This window comes from Chelon labrosus (genome assembly GCF_963514085.1).
Source record: "Chelon labrosus genome assembly, chromosome: 24".
Classification (NCBI taxonomy): Eukaryota; Metazoa; Chordata; class Actinopteri; order Mugiliformes; family Mugilidae; genus Chelon; species Chelon labrosus.
In genome coordinates this window covers 13342890-13362053 of record NC_140357.1, presented here as the reverse complement: position 1 = coordinate 13362053, position 19164 = coordinate 13342890, and the positions used below count along the sequence as shown (strand labels likewise).

Genomic DNA, 19164 nt, shown 5'->3' with positions numbered 1-19164 from the left:
TTAAATTTGGCGTAATTGGGCTTCCGTAAAATTTATATAATGAATATTGGTTTTAAATGAACATGGTGTCATAATATTGTTTTACTAATTGACTAATATCCCTTAGATAAGAACAGTTTTGGTTGTAATTCCATAAAACTGAACTTTATAAACTTTGACTGTTAAATTTTCCTGTGGCGGTTTGTGTGTGAAGGGGGGGGGGGGGGGGGGGCAACACACACATATCTACACACTTAGAGATGGAGACACACACTGGCCGTTGCAGGTTGCACCCCCCCTCAGCCCCCCCTCCCCTCCTGCGCTCCTTGCATGGAGCTCCTGCAGCTGCAGCAGCAGCAGCGCATGTAGCGGTGTGCATTGATGATCGATATCTTCTATTGGAACCAGAAAAAAAAAAAAAGAGACATGAATCCATAGCCGCATGGTGACGTCACGCCGTTGATCGGTGATAGTGGCAGGGCGGGTTGGTCGGTGGGTGGGTGGCTGGGTGCCGTGTGGACGCCAGGGGTGGATGGGCGCGTTGAAACCTCACACCGGATTAAAAAAAAAATAGAAACGGAAACGAAACGGAAGGAAAGGGGAGACATTGCAGGAGGAGTGGACGTGCACACTTGTTCATTTGTTTCTTCGTGACGCGTGGGGGGATGTAGTGGCTGTCACGGCCGCCTGCCGGGAGGAGGATGGACGCGTAACAGGACGGACTGAGCCAGCTGTGGCCTGCGTCTAACGGCAACATCTGGCCGGTGAGCCGCGCGGACAGGCAGCCGCTCGCCCGGGCTCTGCGTGCGTGAACCGAGAGAGGCGGGCTCGGTTTGCAGCCGCCGCCGCCGCCGCCGCTGCCGCCGGTGCCACTACTACTGCCGCCGCTGGTCTCCGGTCTCCGGTCCGGTGAGTCGGTGTGACCTCGTCCTTGATTGAATGATTGATGTTTGACATGTGATGAAGGCTCCTCGCGGGTAAGATGGAAGGAGACGATGAACGTGACATGCTGTTAAATGTGCAGCATGCATGCACACCTGCAGATGCAACGCACAACCTTAAAGGTGTGTGGAGATTATTGATCCTCCTGGAGGCTGGTGATAGGTGATACAACCATAAGGTCACTAGAAGAGTCCCTGCAGGAGGATTATGTGAACCCCTTCACACACTTGTCCACATCCTGACCGCCTCCTATCCTTCCTTTAGGGTCGGAGAGGGCGCCTCAGCAGCCGCCCGGCTCTGGACTGTATCGCGGGGAGGTGGAGGAGATGGAGGAGGGCGACGCCGAGGGAGGAGGAGGGCCCGTGGCGGTCAGAGAGGGGCCGAGCGGTCACGGCCTCCAGCTGGACAGCGGTCCGACCACCACGACCAACCTCCTGGCTTCAGTCAAAGAGCAGGTAGGAGGCAGGAGGTGCTGCAGTCACACCCTTCACCCATGTGTTTTCATTTTCTCACCTGTGCTCCCACACTTATTTTGCATCCCCCCTTCTGGGACACGACTGTACATCAGGTTTTTTATTTGGGATACTTCTTTGCAGTAGTTGTGGTCGTTCAACATTTCTCTCATGGTAGTTTTCTGTCTCTTTGTTATCCCTTTGTGTCTACACCTGGTTATTTAGCTTCAATTTTGCAAGCATTTTGCATCCCTACTGGACATTTTGTCTCTCTTTGTGGTCATTTTGCGTCCTCAGAGGACGTTTTGTCTCTCTTTGAGGTCATTTTGCATCCTCAGTGGAAGTCCTGTCTCTATTTGTGGTCCCTTTGCGTCTCTAGTGGAAGTTCTATCTCTCTTTGTGGTCAGTTTGCGTCCCTAGTGGACGTTTTGTCTCTCTTTGTGGTCAGTTTGTGTCTCTAGTGGACGTTTTGTCTCTCTTTGTGGTCATTTTGTGTCTCTAGTGGACGTTCTGTCTCTATTTGTGGTCATTTTGTGTCTATCCGTTATTTAGCATCCCTCCGAGGTAATTTTGCATCCCTTTGCAAACATATGATGTCTTTGAAGTCATTTGGCATCTCTCTGAGGTTGAGTTCTAGGATGTAAATCAACAAAGATCACAATGCACATAACTGTAATTGCCTTTTTTTGCTCCTCTCTGCTGACTTGGAGATTGTTTTGCATCCTCTTTTGGGACACTGTTGTGCACCTGTCTTTATTTGACATCTCTTTTGAGTAGTTTGTGTCTCTCCGAGGTAATTTTGCATCCCTCAGTGTTTGTTTTGGAAGGCGAGTCAGACTCCACACCTGACCGCTGTAGATTTACATCCCTGCTCAGTGTGTGTTCATTCTATTTAGTAGTATGGCATCTCTCTTGGCCATTTTGCATCCCTTTTCAAGCGTTCAGCCTCCCTTTACGGGCATTTCGTTTCTCTTTGTGGTTGTTTTATATTCCTTTATGTTTTTTTTTATCATCTCTCTGACGTCTTTTGGCTGTTTTGCCTCCTGTGATGGCTCCTGTCTCTCTTGGTCACGGTTGCATCCCTTTGCTTTGTGGCACTCACAGGATAAATTAAGATTTACTGAGCAAACTTGCTCAGCGTATCCAGAAGATTATCTTCAGATGAGACTGAAATGAAATGGATCTCCATCAATTTGCACCCACATTTCTATTAAATCTCTCTTTAATAGTTTCAATTATGCAGCTTCGACAGCTCTGCACCCTGAAAAAGGATGGTTAAAATATGAAGATGAGCAAAAAGAGTTGTATCAGTCATGTTTACTCTGTGTAAAGGGGCCTTTATAGGAGCTGACAGCAGTGTGGCGATAGTGCATCTTTGCACCTGTTTTCTTTTCTCACGTTTTAGTCACAGTTTTGTTTTCATGTCAGTTCCAGCCACAGCGTTTCACTTCACGTTCATTATCTTCTTGTCTTGTTGTCATCCTTGCTCTCAGTTATCTTTAGTCACATATTTTGACAAATCCTGACACCACCTGACCTCTGTTTTGTTTTTTTTCTGGCTCCAACTTCTTGATGCTCTGAGAACGCCTCAACGGAGGAACACGTGAACCTCCGTCTGTCTCTGTTTTTAATGCTGATTCCCATCCCGTCATCGTGGGAGTCGGTCTGTTCTCCTGCTCTTAATTACGCTTGGACTGTGGCCATGTTCTCAACTTAGTCCCCGGGTGTGTGTGACTCTGAATTAGGCTCGCTGCTATTTAAAGGCTTATGATGTCCAAGAAAAGAGAATCAGCTCCTAATATTAATCTTAGCTGATGCAGAGTTAAGGGAAAAGGCTGTCGGATGTCCTTTTGGTTTTTCGGTGAAGACAGGAGGAGCGGCTTAGTGCCTCAGAAGCTCCACTCGCTGCGGGAATCGTTTTTCCTGCACATGCATGGAGTGGTTCGATTAAAACGTGTTTTCTGCAAAGAGCATGAACAAGCATGACCTCCGTGAACCGTTGAGTCGATGACGCTGTTGGCCATGATGAAATATGATCCAATAAGGCCGGTGTGAGCGATATATCCGCGTTCAAAAGGGTTAAAGTCAAGGACGAGCCGGTGTTCTTGTGTTCTGGCTGCTGCAGTGATTGGTGCAGTTAACGTAAGTCGGCTTGGGAACAGCTGAGGTCACGTTTGGGTGACGTTGAAGAGGTGAATGGACTCTTTTGAACTGCAAGGTCTTCATCTTCCCCCCTCAAGAAGTCAAGGTAAACATGAGAGGTTTCACATTTCCTTCCACAATGACAGTCGTCCACTCATCCAAGGTCGGGTCACGCACGGTGGCAACAAGCTAAGCAACGCATTCCTGATCCTCTTCAGGAATCCCAAGACGTTCCCAGGTCCCAGTTGAGATAAATACAACCTCCAGGGAAATCTAGATCAACCTCGGGGGTGTCCCATAAACCTCCAAAGAAAGAAAGCTGCCAGCTAACATCACTGTGATCTTTTGCAACCTCATGTCAAACGACAGCAGTCGTAGAAAAGAGGAAAATGAGTCATTTTTGCTCCGTTCCTTTTGGGTTGATTTGAAAGGCGCTGGAAAAGATAAAAAGTTTTCTGCAGTTTAGGCGCATGGTGCATGTTCTACCACTTATAGCCTGGAATAACAGCAAACAAAGCAGTAAAATACAGAGATGTTATCTTGTGGGTTGTCTCAGACTGTTGAACAGGCTGCAACTGGAAAACATAATCAACTTTCTTTACTCTCCTCCGTGTTGGAATGCGGGCGGCAGGCAGCGCCGCTGAAGCGTCAAATCTACCGCCTGCAGTTCCTCCACAGAAATGTCAAATTAGTCGTGCTAAATGGAGCACATCAGCTATTGCCTTGTGTTCGGGGCCCTGACGCTTTTCCACTTTGCTCTCATTTAGCCCGTTGGAAGCGGGAGAGTGATAGACGTGAACGGGAAGCTGCCAAAACGTGACGACTTGGAAACCCAAAGCCTACGCTGGGTCGGCGCACGGTTTAATTCTCAAACAAACGTGGTGAGATTGATTAGATGTTGAGACGACGGCCGGCGGCAAAGATGCAAAATGAAAGATGAGACGTTTGTGGCTGCCATCGGCATCGTTCTGTGAGCTCAAGATTGAAATATGTCCATGATATCAGATCTAAAAACACCTCAAAGCGCTGTATTGTGTGCTTGTTTGTGCTGACATTGGAATGACCTCCAGCGACAATTGAACGTCCACATTTAGCAGCAAGATGGACGAAAGGATTGGCAGCGATCTTGTGTCTGGTTGCACTTGAACGCACCACAAAGACTGAGTGGAAATAACTCTTCATACCAGCAGGTGGCAGTAATCTCAATTCGTCATTCAAAAGAGGAAACAGGAAGAGCCACCGTTAGCATGGAGGCTAACAGCTAAACCTTTGCACAGAGCTGGGGTCCAGCTAGCGCCAACGGTGCTAATGGACGAGATAAACTAGAGTCAGCAACGCTCATCAGTATCCTGACGTTGGTCAACATTCAGTTTTGTATTTCATGTCTCTAAGGTTGCAACCAGAAGCTAGCTAGAGGTTAGCTTAGCCCACAGACTGTATGTAAATATGGACAACGTGTCGCCGCTTCTTTTTGTTGGCCAAACTGACGCCATTTTCCCGGGGGTACGGGCGGCGCCATCTTGCGAGTTTGAAGTCTGCGCAGTGCGGTCCGAGAGTGGAGCCACGCCTTGATATCGATGCCCCGCCCACTTTTCCTCCAGACTCACTCACGTTTTAGTTTAATTAATACTACGCTCTGCTCTACCTCCACCAGTTACAAGGAAATGCTGGATTATAAGCTTTTTTTTACAACTCTCACGTTCTTATGGGACTGCTTGACGGAGTGGTTGGCATGGCAACAGGTGGTCGCCATTATGTCACATCCTGTTTCTAAAACTTATCCATAAAAATTGACGCTTAAGTTACAAGGAAATGCTGGATTATACACTTAAATACCTAAAATGACAAAAAAAATTGAAAATTGACGTGTATTTTAGTGTTTTAGTTTGGCCCAAGTCCCGCCCACTAATATGGAGGGGGTGGAGCTTATGACCTGTACTGCAGCCAGCCACTAGGGGGAGCTCTACTTGTGAGATGATGTGGAAATGTTCCTTTATGTGTTTTCAGCCTAATATTTAGCACGAAAGCTCTTCCTAAGCAAAATATCCAAACCCCCAAACCTCTAATGTACTAATAACGGTTTAATCATGGTAAAAGGGATTATTAAACAATTAGTTTCATCTTCTTGTTTCCCCCAAATGTCAGCTATTCATCCAGAGACCTTTCTTCCTCTCCGACAGCAGCAGCAGCTCCCAGGTGTAAACGCCGGGTCTCGCTGCGTAAATGGGACGCTGCTGAAAAAGAACAAGCACGATCAGCAAAACCTCATATCACAGGATGTGTGGAGGAGGAAAAAAAAAAAAGCTCAATAAAACAGCAGCAACAACAACAACAACGCTGGGACCGATTAGAGCCGAGTAAGCTTGACGTAAATCTACAGCTCTGGACGAGGATGATTGACGGCGCTGTGCGGCCGCTTTGACTACAAAAAGGTTTGCATATACATGAGCTGCAGGGTCACAGTCTGAGTTTGAGGGTTAAACCTTCTCTGTCGATCCACTTATGTCACTGCTCTGACGAAATCTGAGCCACAGTTTGTCGTTTTTTTTGGCCAGAGTTTCAACTCACGGAGCTCGAGACGCCCGAGGTCGTCACGTTAGGAGCCACTGAGCTGATTTGTCTTGATCCACAGTGTGGAAATCAAAGAGGAACATCCGCCCTCGCACGCTGCTTCAGATCCCATCAGTCTGTGGTGTTTACTCTTAGCCTCGGAGAACAACTTGTTGCTTTCTGTCAAAGGTGGACGTTTGGGCGTGTGAAGAGCGTTTTAATCCACCTATGGGTCACGTGTGGAGGTGGAGAGGATGGTTCAGAGAGGCTACTGCAGGCGTATGATCGTCAGTGTAATGTGGTGCCTCTATAAAGAAATAAATGTCTCACATTATGATATCAGATGTCTGTGAGAGAGTCTAAAAGTGTTAAGCTTAATAGCTGCAGCCTGGTTATGAATAAGAAGCAGAGGTCTGTGGCTGTCGGACAATAAGCTGGTACGAGACGTCTCCTCGCACGGTTTTGCTTTGGACCGACTTCCAGACATCACGAGGCGACGGACACAGGGCGCCGACGTGGATCTGCTTGCCCCTGGAGGCAGAGCCGTAACCCGGGGCAGAGCTGAGACAAGGAGGCCTGTGTGCCCCCCGTCCTGTCTCTGAGCTGCTCTGAAGTGATGTAAGGAAACGAAGGAGACGCTCGGCACATTTAAGCGTCACGATACTTGAATGGCACATTGTCGAGTCAGTAAACCGTCCGGCACTCGTCATTTTAACCCCTTTCTGTCCGTAAACGTTGCTCTGATCAACACTTATTGCCTCTGCAGAATCACCTGTGTGCAGCGATAGCATCCGGACTCCTTCTGTCTATGGGACGGCAGCAATAAAACCAACATGACCTGCACCATTAGCTGAAGCACCATCTGTCTAAAGAGGCAGTCAAGGCTCCGTGCATCACGTAGTCGCATCTGACCCAAATACAAAAGCGCTTTTATCAAGCGGCGTAAAACTGAAAAGCTGCCTTTTGTCATTTATGAGGGATTATGCTTTGAAGGACGTTTCAGCTCTTTTGGCACAAACTGAGATGTCATGTTATTTTTATTGTGCGAGCTCGTGTCAGGGCTGAACTCCTTCATCTTCATCTGCATGACTTAATGTGTGGCTCTCTGTTGTCTGGTCTGCTGGTTTAATGAATGAATGAAAACAGTCTGAAAGCTTGAAATTGCATCTCAAAATAAAACTCTTTGGATCTTTGGCTTGCAAGGTTTCAAATCTGGAAAACAAACGAATACACCGAGAGTTTTTATGATGGAAACTCAAGTAAAATACGTTCAAGCTTTTTAAATTGAGTTTTTCTTTTCATATAACTGGAGTATAGCAGCTCATTTCCTTGCATAATCATGGGCATTCTTTCCCAGTCGGCCCGAGCCAGGTTGCGTTGTGAAGGTGTGCGTCTCTTTTATATTTAGACGTTACTTGCAGACGGCTAATTCTCCCGTGTGCCTCGGCGATGACACCAGCTGTGGTTCCTCGAAGATTTATGAAGCAGCTGGGCAGCGTTACGTAACAGAATACAAATGAGAGGCTGCCAAACACATCTGCTCCACTTTCATCTTTCACGCCCCTGAGCAAGGCACTGGATCTTCACCAGCTCTTCTTCTTCGAGGCTTTTAATTAATAAATAGGCCATGTGCTATCTGTGCGGCATGCGGGTTTATCTGAGTTGCCAAAAGCGCGGCATGACGGCAAAAATTTAATGACTATTTTGAGAAGGAGATCACATTGAGGGAAAAAAAAATTAGCTTGTAATGTGCCGTAGTCATGAGCTGCATCTGATTCCCATTAACCTGCAGTATTCATTCACAGCTTGTTTTTCCAGCCGGTCTAAATCAAATTATAGTCTCTCACTGGGCTTTAAATATGGTTATGTGTAACTTTATAGTCTCAGAGTAAATCAGGCTAGTCTGGTTTGAAACTAGCATCAAAAGTTCGGGCCTAATGCGTCAAGTTTGTAAAGCAAATACCTTAAATGAAGCAGAGTGAAGCACGCAGTTCCACAAATGTCCACTAGAGGCTCCGAGACTCCTCTCATTGGTCAAACTGGCGCTGTTTTCCAGGGGATACGGCCGTCGCCATCTTGTAAGTTTGTAGCCAGAGTCTGATCAGTACGGTCCGAGGGCGGAGCCACGTGGAGCCGTGATATCGATGCCCCGCCCACACTTCCTCCAGACTCACTCGCGTTTTCGCTTAATTAATACTACGCTCTGCTTTACCTCCACCTGTTACAAGGAAAGCATTATATTATTTACCTAAAATGATAGAAACCATCCTTGAAAAATAATTATTTTAGTGTATTTTAGTGTTTTAGTTTGGCCCAAGTCCCGCCCACTAACATGGAGAGGGTGGAGCTTATGACCTATACTGCAGCCAGCCACCAGGGGGAGCTCTCAATCCCCATCGACCTCCATGTTTAAACCAATAACAAACATGTTTACAGCTTGGTACTAAAACAGTTTTGGTCTCTGTAGCTAAGCTAATAGAGCTAAGCTAAGCTAGCTATGGTCTCCTGTTTAAACTATATGAAAGTTATCCAAGATGGCGACGGCCAGAGACCCCACACTGAGCTTCAAAACTGCTCTTCAGGAAATCTATGGTTGACGTTATGGAGAATTCCTCCTTCCTTTTTATGCATTCAGATTTTATACATTCAGATTTGCAGTTCGTTTGCATGTGCAGAGTTATTTGTACAACATTTCAAAATAAGATTTGAGGTTTTTGGCAACGCTAAGAGTCTAAAACTGCAGTTTAAAGTGCTGGAAGTGCAGAAAGGATTAGCTTATTTGGTCGACAAACGATTCAAGTGATAATTGCGTGAAGATTTTTTGTTTCCGGCTTCTAAAATGTGAATATTTATCAGTTTTCTTCTTCTTCTGTTGCAATAAACTACGTTTCTGGATCAGTCTCAAGTTGCTACCACTACCAGTGCAATATTTAAATTCCTGATAGACTGCATCCAAAATAAAGTTGCCTTAAAATCTATATTTTATCATTGTGCACATTCCTCATTCTTTGTACTGTAGTTCTTTTTGTAAAGAAAGCGTGTAATTACATTATCTGAGCCCAAGGCTGTTAAAAGGTCCCGGACGGGGCTTTAAAAGTCTCCTTAACAGTCTCTCAGCGAGCTCTCAAACTGTGAGAAATCAGTCAAGTCGCGCAGACTGAATGCAAAATGGGGTTTTACATTTAATTCTAACTGGCATCAAATAGGTCTGTTAGAAAAAGAGGCTTAAATTGCCGTGTCACGGTGGATGTCGGGTTATAATCACTGCTGTTAATGTCTCGCCGCAGGAGCTCCAGTTCGAGCGGCTGACTCGGGAGCTGGAGGAGGAGCGGCAGATCGTGGCGAGCCAGCTGGAGAGGTGCATGCTGGGAGCTGAGTCACCAGGGGGGGACAGTAGCAGGTAGACTTTTATTCTGCTGTTTTATTCTAACAAAAGAATCTCGGTAGGAAAACATCAGTGCGTGAAACAACTGCAGCGACACAAAACATTGTTTGCCATTGACTTCCATACATATTTATTTTTAACTTCTTTGCATCTTGTGAAGCTGAAATACAACAAGAGCTACTTGTTATTTGGAGGCTGTTGACTTCCTTCTTGTGTAAATTTGCAAAAAATCAAAAGTTGTTGGTGCAAATATGCAACAAACTGTTTTAACTGTGTATTTGTACACTAATGTCCAGCTAACTAGCATAAATGCTTGCAGCGGTAGCTTAAAGTGTTTTATAGCTAAGGATACAACAGTGTTTTGCAGGATATAGCTTAATAAATAATTAAGCTAAAGATTAAGAGTTTTTTAAAGAGCGTTTTAAAGGGTTGTCGCTTAGAAACATTAAGGAAACATTAAAAAGTCGTGAAGCTAAGGTTAGCTTAAGTAGCTAGCATGTAATTAAAGGTCCGAGTGGAGGAACGAAACTAAAATGAGATAGATACACTGCTTTTGTCTACTTCTATTGGAAGTCACAGATATAATCTAGTCTAGCATCGGTCGTCCTTGCTACATGGAATGTGCAAAATAAATGTAATGAAACATAAAAGCTTAGACTCCCTCTTTAATCCTTGATAATGTTTGTTTTTGCAGTAACTTTTCCGACGGCTACATAAAATGCGCCCGGAGCCTAATCACTGTTGTTATTGTGTGGATTACAGCTGTAAATCACGCTCGTCTGCAGAATGCTCTGTTAAACCACATAATGGTGAATATTTGTCTTCATGAGAAAACGATACGAGGCTCGCTGACAGTCTGATGGGACCGCCGTACATCACGGAAAACTTTAAACGCACAAAACACTGGGCTGACATTTTACCCCTGAAGCTGCAAGATCACAAGATGTGTTTAATAATCAATATGTAATCACTAATTCTATTTATCCGTGCGCATGAAAGTGGTTTGGTGGTTCTTATCTGCAGGGATGATTTGTTTCTGGCTGCAGGTGCTTTCTCAGCCCAGATAAACCAGCGCATGGTCATAAAACAAGACAGATCACCAGCTGGGGTCAACTGACTTAGTACATCGAACTCAGAAACTTCAAATTCTTCAATTTCCTCGCAGATTGAACGTATTTTATTGGAAGCAAACGACTTCCTCTTCCTGGTGTGATTGAATGCAAAGTATTCGAGTTGACTCTGATTTGATTTACTTCTTTCTCTCTGCTCTCTCGTCTCCTCCACTTCCTCCTCCTCCTCCTCCTCTTCTCTCTGCCGCCGAAGCTCATCCGAGAAGTCGTTCGCATGGAGATCTGCAGGTACGATTTCGGATTTTAATGTTTTGTTAGAAACAGCCAAACCCACGCTGACAATACAGAGGCTCCCTAAAAGCTGGTAGCCTCAGTAATGCAGCGCAGAGTTTTGTTTTTACGCCTCCAGTTTCTGTTAACACTGTACTGTAGCTTCAAATAAAATGAAATCCATATGATGAGAAAGTCATTATAGCATCCAGAGGGCTGAAAATTGCCAGAAAGCAGCCGGTGAAGCAAAACAAAAACAAAGTTTCCGTGTAGTCTTTGAATTGGACCCATTTATTATTCTGTCACAGATCCCTCTCCTCAGATTTCTGCCTCATTTGTCACTGTCGACTCTCCAGAAAACAAAAGAGCTACCTTAAAAAGAACTGAAGCTGAGATCCTGCAGCTTTTGCATGTGCCTCTGGAGTCAGGACTTGTTTTTTCGACTCTACGACAGGTGGAGAGTCTCAGGGCGGAGCTATGGAGGCGTCCGGATGTCCCGGTCGTCACCTGGAGGCCGAGGAAGGACTCTACCTGCCTGAGCCGGACCGGGCCTCCCTGCATGACAGTGAGGGTCTGTTAAATGTACACAGCACACGGTTTGAACCAAAAAATAAAAAAAATAAAACCATATTTAAGTCTGCAGATTCAATAAAAGTAACTGCTGTTCCCAATTTATCCACTAGGGGTCGCTCTGTTTGAGTTAAGATGGCGGCAAAGTGGTAAAATTGCACTTATTCATCATGACGAGTTTAATTTATGCTCACGAAACGTCAGGATTGACGGCATCTTGTCAACATGAGCAAACCGCTGAACCTCAAGGATCATTTCCGCGTTCATCTGTAACCCGAATTTAAAAAAAGATGCGTAACTTCATCCCGCTTCCCCCTACGGCCCTCCAGAGGACGAGTTAGCTGGACTCATCCAATATGGCTGCATCCAGAGACGCCACACTGAGCTTCAAACTCGTCCATCTTTGGCATTGGCTCACAAATATGAGTCTATACTTTTAAAAGAAGTTTCAAAAACTGTAGCTTTGGGCAAACTGCCTTCATTTGGGACTATTTTACGTCTTTTTAATGTTTTTGTGGACAACAATAGAGCTCTCTAGGCTCATAATAGACATATGAGGCAGAGTCACTGCCCATATCAGCGCACTCCCACCATTTTGACCCCGTGAACCTACAACAAATCCCACAGGACGCTGTTGTAATTACTAGGACTGTAGGAGGCTGCGGTGGAAGCTTTCTCTGCCAGTTGATCTCTTTTATTTAACATAACATCCACTCGGATCAGTTCACGTCACCCACAGAACATAAAGCTCTACGGTCTTGAGTTTATTTCTTTATTTTATTCTTGTCTGAACAAGTTTTGCATGTCTTCACACCTGGGAGCTCGGCGTTACAAGCACGGCACGTCGCCGTTGGACGTTAGGCGTCTTCACTGGAGCGTTTGACATCTTGGTCCATCAGGCTCCCTCGAAGCATCTGTTGAGTTTTGACGTTAGCAGGACAGGACACAGAGTCTCCCTCTTACTACATTTAATTTCAACATGTAGAGTCTGAGGAGTAGTTTTAGATGTTAAAAACAAACTTGCCTTTGGTCTTATTTATATTCCATACAGTTGGAGAGTTTAAAAATATCCCCCTCATGCTTCCTCCTCATCCTCCTCCTCCTCCTCCTACAGGAGAAACTAGGCCAGCAGATTGTTCCAGGAACAGCATAAGGGCTCAATGCAGATATCTGTGTGTATGTATTTATATGCATAATGCCGTTTAACAAGTTGAAAGCTCTGTGAGATAATATGCAAATCATTAAAACCGCAGCACGGTGGCTGCAGATCCATCGCAGCAGAGATTTGTTTTGGTAGCGCACGAATCACTGAGGCGTCATTATCTTCCGCTTCTTCCAGGCTCCGGAGGTCACTCGGCCCAGATGACCTCGTATTCGGACAGCGGCTACCAGGACAGCAGCGTTAGTTACTACAGCAACCAGAACGTGGTGCGTTCAGAGCCCCGAGCCTCGATATCGAGGAGCCCGAGAGCAGAAGGTCAAGCCTCTGGGCAGGTGGGCCTCGTCTCCGTGGTTTTACACATTTTCTTTTCTTTTTCTGTTTAGTTTATTTAGTTTGTTTTTTTAAAAGCAGAAGCAAAAACTGGCAAACAGCAATGTTAGCTTAGCATTATTAAAAGCAATGTTCTAAACACACACACATTATTGCAACGCTATATTTTCAGTACGAGTGACGACTTTTGTCAAACGTTTGCATGTTTGTCTTATTAGCTAAAGCTATAATGAGCTAAATATGCTAGTTTATGCTATTACAGGTTATTTAAAATCAGTTTCCATGAATGTATTATTTCATCGCTGCATATGTAAGCCAATTCCAGTAGCTAAAAGAGTTTAAGCTAATGTTAGCAGCTTTTTATTGGCTAGCTACAGCAGAGTGTTGCGCTCAAGCTAACTCCTACGTCAGGGCTAAGTTGGTTAGCATTCATCCTAACATCCTTTGGTCTATATATTTTAAATACGTAGCTCTGTCTGTTGAAAAAATATTAAAACTGGTCTTTTCTAACCGATTTCCAACATATAGCTAGGTTAGCCAGCTGCTAGCAACAGCTGCTAGCAACAGCTGCTAGGGAGAGTTTTTATTTTAGCCAACAAAATACAGAAATGTCCTTTATGTCCAGTATGTCCAGTATTAATTATGCCTTTATATTATAATTCCAAAATGAGACATGGAAAATGAAGCTTAACAACCTGTTAAGCTAACATTAGCTAGGCAGTTAGCTACTAGCAACTGCTGCTAGAATGAAGACTTTTCTAACAGTTTTCCATCAGCATTAGCTAGGTAAGCTAAGCTAGAGCCAGCTGGAAAAAAATTACAGAAAAATTTGTAAATCTTCCATTTTTATCTTTGTAAACTGAACAACAAGGCTTCACAGACAATAAACAATAAAATATGTGGTCAGTTTTTAAACATTTTTTATGGATTTCTCTTCCTTGTTGGCTTAAAGCTGGGGTTCTCAGATTATTCTTGACCCACAGTCGGTTTCTTAGCTGAAGAAACTAATTAGCTTTCGCAAGATGAGAAGTCCTTAAAATGCTAATTTGATGAGCTACAACGTGAAGACAGCCGGGCTAATTCCAGCCGCTAATCAAGATCGCATAACACGATCAAAAGGCTCCAGCACAGGAAATCTTATTGTGCTTCCACGCTTGTTTCTCAACTGGAAACTGAAACGTTAGACATCTCCTTCATCCCCGGAGTAACGACGGCTCGTAGAGGCTCAATAATTACTGTCACGAATGAGGAACGTCCCTTCAAAATCGAATCTTAAACTTAAAATGGCTCCAACATTATCAGCTCCTTTCATTGTGGCTAATAATTACGTGCTCTTTGCCTGACAGTAGCAGCAGGACTGACAGATAATTGTGAGCCCATTTGAAGTTCCTCCTGATTTATTCTGATTTATTCCAAACCCTGCAGCCTCTCTGGATGAGCGTACACGTCTCGGCTCTTAATTTTCCTGCGAGGCGTTCAAGGCTTCAATGGATTAAGGAGGCACAGATCGGCATCCAGTTGACTAAGTCTGTAATTGATGGACGTCGTGCGTTTATTACAAGGAGTAAAAAGCAAATGTGACATATTTAGATACTTGGACCAGAAAGTGTCCCAGGTATTTATTCACTACACAGGAATGTCATTAATTGTCAGCAGTGTTATGGATGTAATCCTTGACATTTTGGTCTCGGGCGCCGGGAATCAAGTGAATGTTAATTGGAAATGAGTAAAATGTCATTAAATGTCATTTAGTGTTGATGCTCGGACCGATTGGGCATTTATTTCATATTTAATCATCAAATCTCTCTTCCCATCAGCAGGCCTCCAGTCGGGTGTTACGGCGGATGGCGTCCCTCCCCTCCAGGAGCCAGTCCCCTGGTTGCGGCACCGCCGGCACCGTCTCACCTTCCCGCATCTCCCTTCGAACATCCCAAGGCAGCACCTACGACTCCCCCATCCTATCTGAGCCCAAGCCGCTGGCCGCCGTCTTCCCCGGCACCTCCATGCCGCCCTCCTGCCCGTCACCAACCTCCCCGACCGACGGCACCCAGTGCCTAGGGAACACGGGGGGAGGTGGAGTCGGGACGGGAGGCGGCGGACGGCTGGGGTCCACCCTGTCTTTGATCGAGGGGCGGGGTTTGACGGGGTCGCCGCTGCGCTCGGGGATGACGGCCGTCCCGCAGCACTACGGCTCGACGCTGCCCAGGCAGAGCCAGCCGTTGGCCTATGGAGCTGATCCATACGGGCTGTACCAGAGGAGTGCACTGCCCCGTCCCGACAGCCTCATAGGTCAGTCAAAAAAAAAACAAACGGTGTCTCAAAATATTGTTTTCCAGTCTGTGTGTCGATGCCAGTTAAGATTTAACCTTGAGACTTAAAGTTTCTTCTGTAGAAAGACGTGGAGAATAGAGTTGTTGAGCATATAAACCTGAGTTGTCTCCAGAGAGCAACAGATTTTTTGGCGTGCAACCCATTTATGGTCAAAATCTACCGGTGTCAAGCAGCAGCTGCCCTCCTTAGAATATAGTTTATTCCCAGGATGAGCGTGTACTTTCCTGGAGCCTAACCCAACTCCAGACTCCATCACTTTTAGATATTTCCAACTCCTTCAAGCCTTCTTAACCTCGTTTCTTTTTAGCTCTTACTCCAAACCCTCTTCCTCGACATGCTGTGTTCATGTTATATCGCGTGCATCTATGGAAGCCTCCTGAATGCATATCGACTTGAAAGACGCAGCTCTTCTTTTGTCCTCCATCTTTTCAATCGGTAACGTAACGGGTCGACTCGTTTCCCCCCCGGAGGCTCGAATCCCAGCTCGCAAGATGTGTGTGCCACCCAGTGTGTTTGCAAAAAGCCACGCTCCGCAGCCCTGGACGCCATCTCCTCTGTTGATTTAATAACCTTTTCCTTTGTGCGTGGGGGGGAAAGTTGACTGCGCAGCGCTTGGGTTTAATATTGTGGCACAAAACGTTTCCACTGAGCTGGAACTCTGCAGAGTTTCCTGAAATCCGTGCGACGCAGAGTCATTAAATAAAGCCGCGTGTTGAACAAAATAACTTTCGGGCGAAGTGCAAGCTCGGCAGGTGATTGTATCTGGGATCCCGGCTTAGAGCGCTCGCTTCGTGGCGCTTTTCGGCGGAATTATCTTGCAGCGCCGACAGATAATGCTGCTGGGGTTTGATAGATTTTTATTTGATGTATGAAAACTAAGGAATGTTATCTTTTTTTTAGGGGGGCGGTCGGGTATTTCACTTGTACAAGGAGGATGTTCTGAGGCTTAATTTTATTGGTGCTGGTTGTGATTGATGTGCAGCAGCTTGAGGGGAGCGTGTGGTTTAATCCACAGCGTGCATTGATCAGCAAACAACAGGGCCCAGGAAGCAATACAATATGTAACCTATACTTGTATATCCGCTCAGAATGAGTCAAGTTGCATGAAGACAGCAATGCAACCTGGATATTGTTCGCTTCATTACAGATTTGCATTGAAATAAATTGACTTTTCAAAAGGCTGCATGATATAAACTCAACATTTTGTGGAAGGTTTTGCAGAGAACGACTAATAAACACCGTATCTGACTCCTGGCCCGGCACACTTCCTGCTGCAGCTCCTGCTCCCGTTTCTTTCTCATCTAACGAGGCGTTCTCCGACACCTGGGCCCCCAAGGTGAACTCATCTAAGGAGCTGGTGGGACAGAGAGCCACACAGCTGCTTTAAGGCTTTCCGGCTAAGTCATCGTTGATCAGTTTACCGGTCGAAACATGTGCAGTTCATGATGATTTAGCAGGAATGAGCCCAGTCCTGGTCGTAAATTTGACGCCTAATCGTGATTAAACTCCATTTGCTGAGATAAGCTGATTGACGTTCCCCCAGAGATCCATCCAACCTTTTGGCTTTTGTGCCTCGGTTAATGATCAGTTAAGACGGCCTGTGGCTGGCTGAGAAACTAGATGAAGGATTATCTTTCTGTGCCGCTGCCGGGCTGCTCAATTAACCCCATCTTACCGACGCCTTTGGAGCAAATTTTCAGCCCAAAAAGAAACCTAACGGGTGCAGCGTTCTTCATCCACAGGAAACATTAGGGCGTTAGAAAACTCCTCGCTTATTAACTGGCTATCGACAACTTTCTCCTCTGCGTGCTGCAGCCGGCGAAGGATTTACAGCCGGAGAAACGCTGCAGCAGCAGCAGCAGCAGCATCGACGACACAGATTTATTCCTCCGTCCTGCCCCGTGTCACTTCACTAAGCCGCTCCCTCTGACCCATATAGGGGTGTTTCTACCACAAAAGCCCCGTGGAGCGTCAGCATGTGATTATCATCTGATGCCGCTGGAAGGCTTTATTATTATCATGCTGCTGCGCCTCTTTTAGTTTTCATACGTCCCCATGTGTCTGCATTACTTGTGCGTGCATATACATTCACGCTGCCTGTTATTGTGCACGTGTGAAGACAGGATTCAGTGAACTAAACAAAATGCCTCCTCAGTTGAGTGATTTTTATCCTGCGGCGCTGCTAAGTGGCCTAATACGTCGCCTAGGTTCATCCTCCCAGTTATCCCGCACATCCAGATTAATCCCAGATTACACGAGGGAGATGAGCAATAACTGGATATGCGAGATTAGGCTGTTACCGATCGGCGACGCTCGCAGATGATCAGCTGCCAGAACACGATCGATTTGTTTGTGTTCCGGAGGGAACTCCTGCAGGTTCTAGTGAGAATAAATGTCAGCTGCAGGGACAATTTGAAGAACCTCATGATACGGCCTCCAGATTCTCCAGTTCTCAATCAAATATAGCATCTGTGGGAGGCCTCCACCTCCTGAACCTGCAGGATGTAAAGGATCTGCTGCAGACGTCCTGGTGCCTTCTTATTTTAAATAATTAAGAGGGTTAAATCACATGAAGTTTGGACACTGAGGTGTTTCAACGAGGCCAGAGTCCAAGAAATTCCTGCTTTTATCTGCAGCTGTTTCCTGAAGTGTCTTAATAATTGAAGCGCTCTTTGAACTGACAGAAACAACCCTCCGCTCAACTTGTTTGACCGACAGAGGACGAGCCAAATACGGAGATCTGAGCTGTTTCTCCAAAACATATCGATTAAGTAGTCCCTCGTGAGCTCACGTTACGTTAAAGTGTGGAACGTGGAAATAAATCATCTATTTACTACTTCCTCGTTTTGTTTTTTCTTTTCCTGCAGGGCTTCACAGCTCGTACGCCGGCCACGGGACGCAGATAGATCCAGAGCTGAGGGCGGCGCTGTCCCCCGACTGCCACATGACGCCGGTTTTCGACGAGCGCCCCTCCTTCCACAGCCCCCTGTACCACAGCCCCACCCACGACCCCCAGGGCTCCCTCTACAGGACAAGCACAGGTAAGATTGTCCCTCCCAGGAGCCTCCATCCTCAGGTTGAGAAGCCGGATTCAGTTTTTTAATCGTGAAGGTTTATTAAATATTGTTCCCCTCAGGTATGGGGACCCTTCCTCGGACCACAAGCCATTGCGGCACGCTGCCGTACCAAAGAAGCAGCAGCTACGGGCTGAGCTCCGCGGCCGTCTACGTCGACTCCTTCAGGGTTTCCGGCGAGCCCGTCTACTCCCACAGACACTCTGGGCTGGTGGACAGGGTGGTGACCCGGACCCCGTCTATCGAGAGCATCCATAAGGACCCCAGGTAACCACGCCACGGTCCTCTTCATACCTTTTTTTACCTGAGGCTCTTGGAAACGTCATAATCTGAACTAACCTCGTCTCGTCCCCCCTCAGGGAGTTCGCTTGGCGCGACCCAGAGCTGCCGGAGGTCATCCACATGCTGCAGCATCACTTCCCCTCCGTCCAAGCCAACGCCGCCGCCTACCTGCAGCACCTGTGCTACGGAGACAACAGGGTCAAGGTGGAGGTAAGGTGACGGGACAGAAATAACTCCTCACTGTGGGCAGGTTTATGTTCCCTACCTGAGTCCCGACAAATTATAGTCGATTAATCGATTAGAAGCTGGTCTCAAACTGGAGATTTATTTCTTTTTGTTTCCACTTTCGGAGATTTTGATGGTTATAAATTCATAATTTAACCCTATTTATAACGTTATATCATAGACAAACTATATAATTTAATAAACATGTCAGTTGTACCCCTAGAAAATGTGAAAATAAGACATTTTTAATGTTTTTTTTTAAATAAATTGTCCTTCTACGCCCATAAATTCATCTCCTTTCTGTTCTTGTCTCCTGTAACTCGGAGCCAAAGCGCCATCTGCTCCGACAAAAAACTTTAAGCGGCGTTGCTGCCAAACGTGGCCGCGGTGCAGCTCCACT

The 19164-nt window shown here is 46.0% G+C and overlaps 1 protein-coding gene across 1 annotated transcript in view; it reads left to right on the top strand.

Annotated features, from left to right (window-relative positions):
* Positions 1-1247: 1247 nt before the first annotated feature.
* The window catches only part of LOC311509144 (plakophilin-4-like), a gene marked incomplete at its 5' end in the record, with an annotated part of 25799 nt that continues 7882 nt past the window's right edge, over positions 1248-19164 (top strand). Inside the window, 9 exons of the mRNA XM_084574212.1 lie at positions 1248-1376; positions 9353-9465; positions 10774-10808; positions 11245-11361; positions 12700-12854; positions 14673-15141; positions 18051-18224; positions 18320-18524; positions 18617-18749. Coding sequence (XP_084430338.1) covers positions 1248-1376; positions 9353-9465; positions 10774-10808; positions 11245-11361; positions 12700-12854; positions 14673-15141; positions 18051-18224; positions 18320-18524; positions 18617-18749 — 1530 coding nt within the window. The remainder of the gene's footprint in view (positions 1377-9352; positions 9466-10773; positions 10809-11244; positions 11362-12699; positions 12855-14672; positions 15142-18050; positions 18225-18319; positions 18525-18616; positions 18750-19164) is intronic.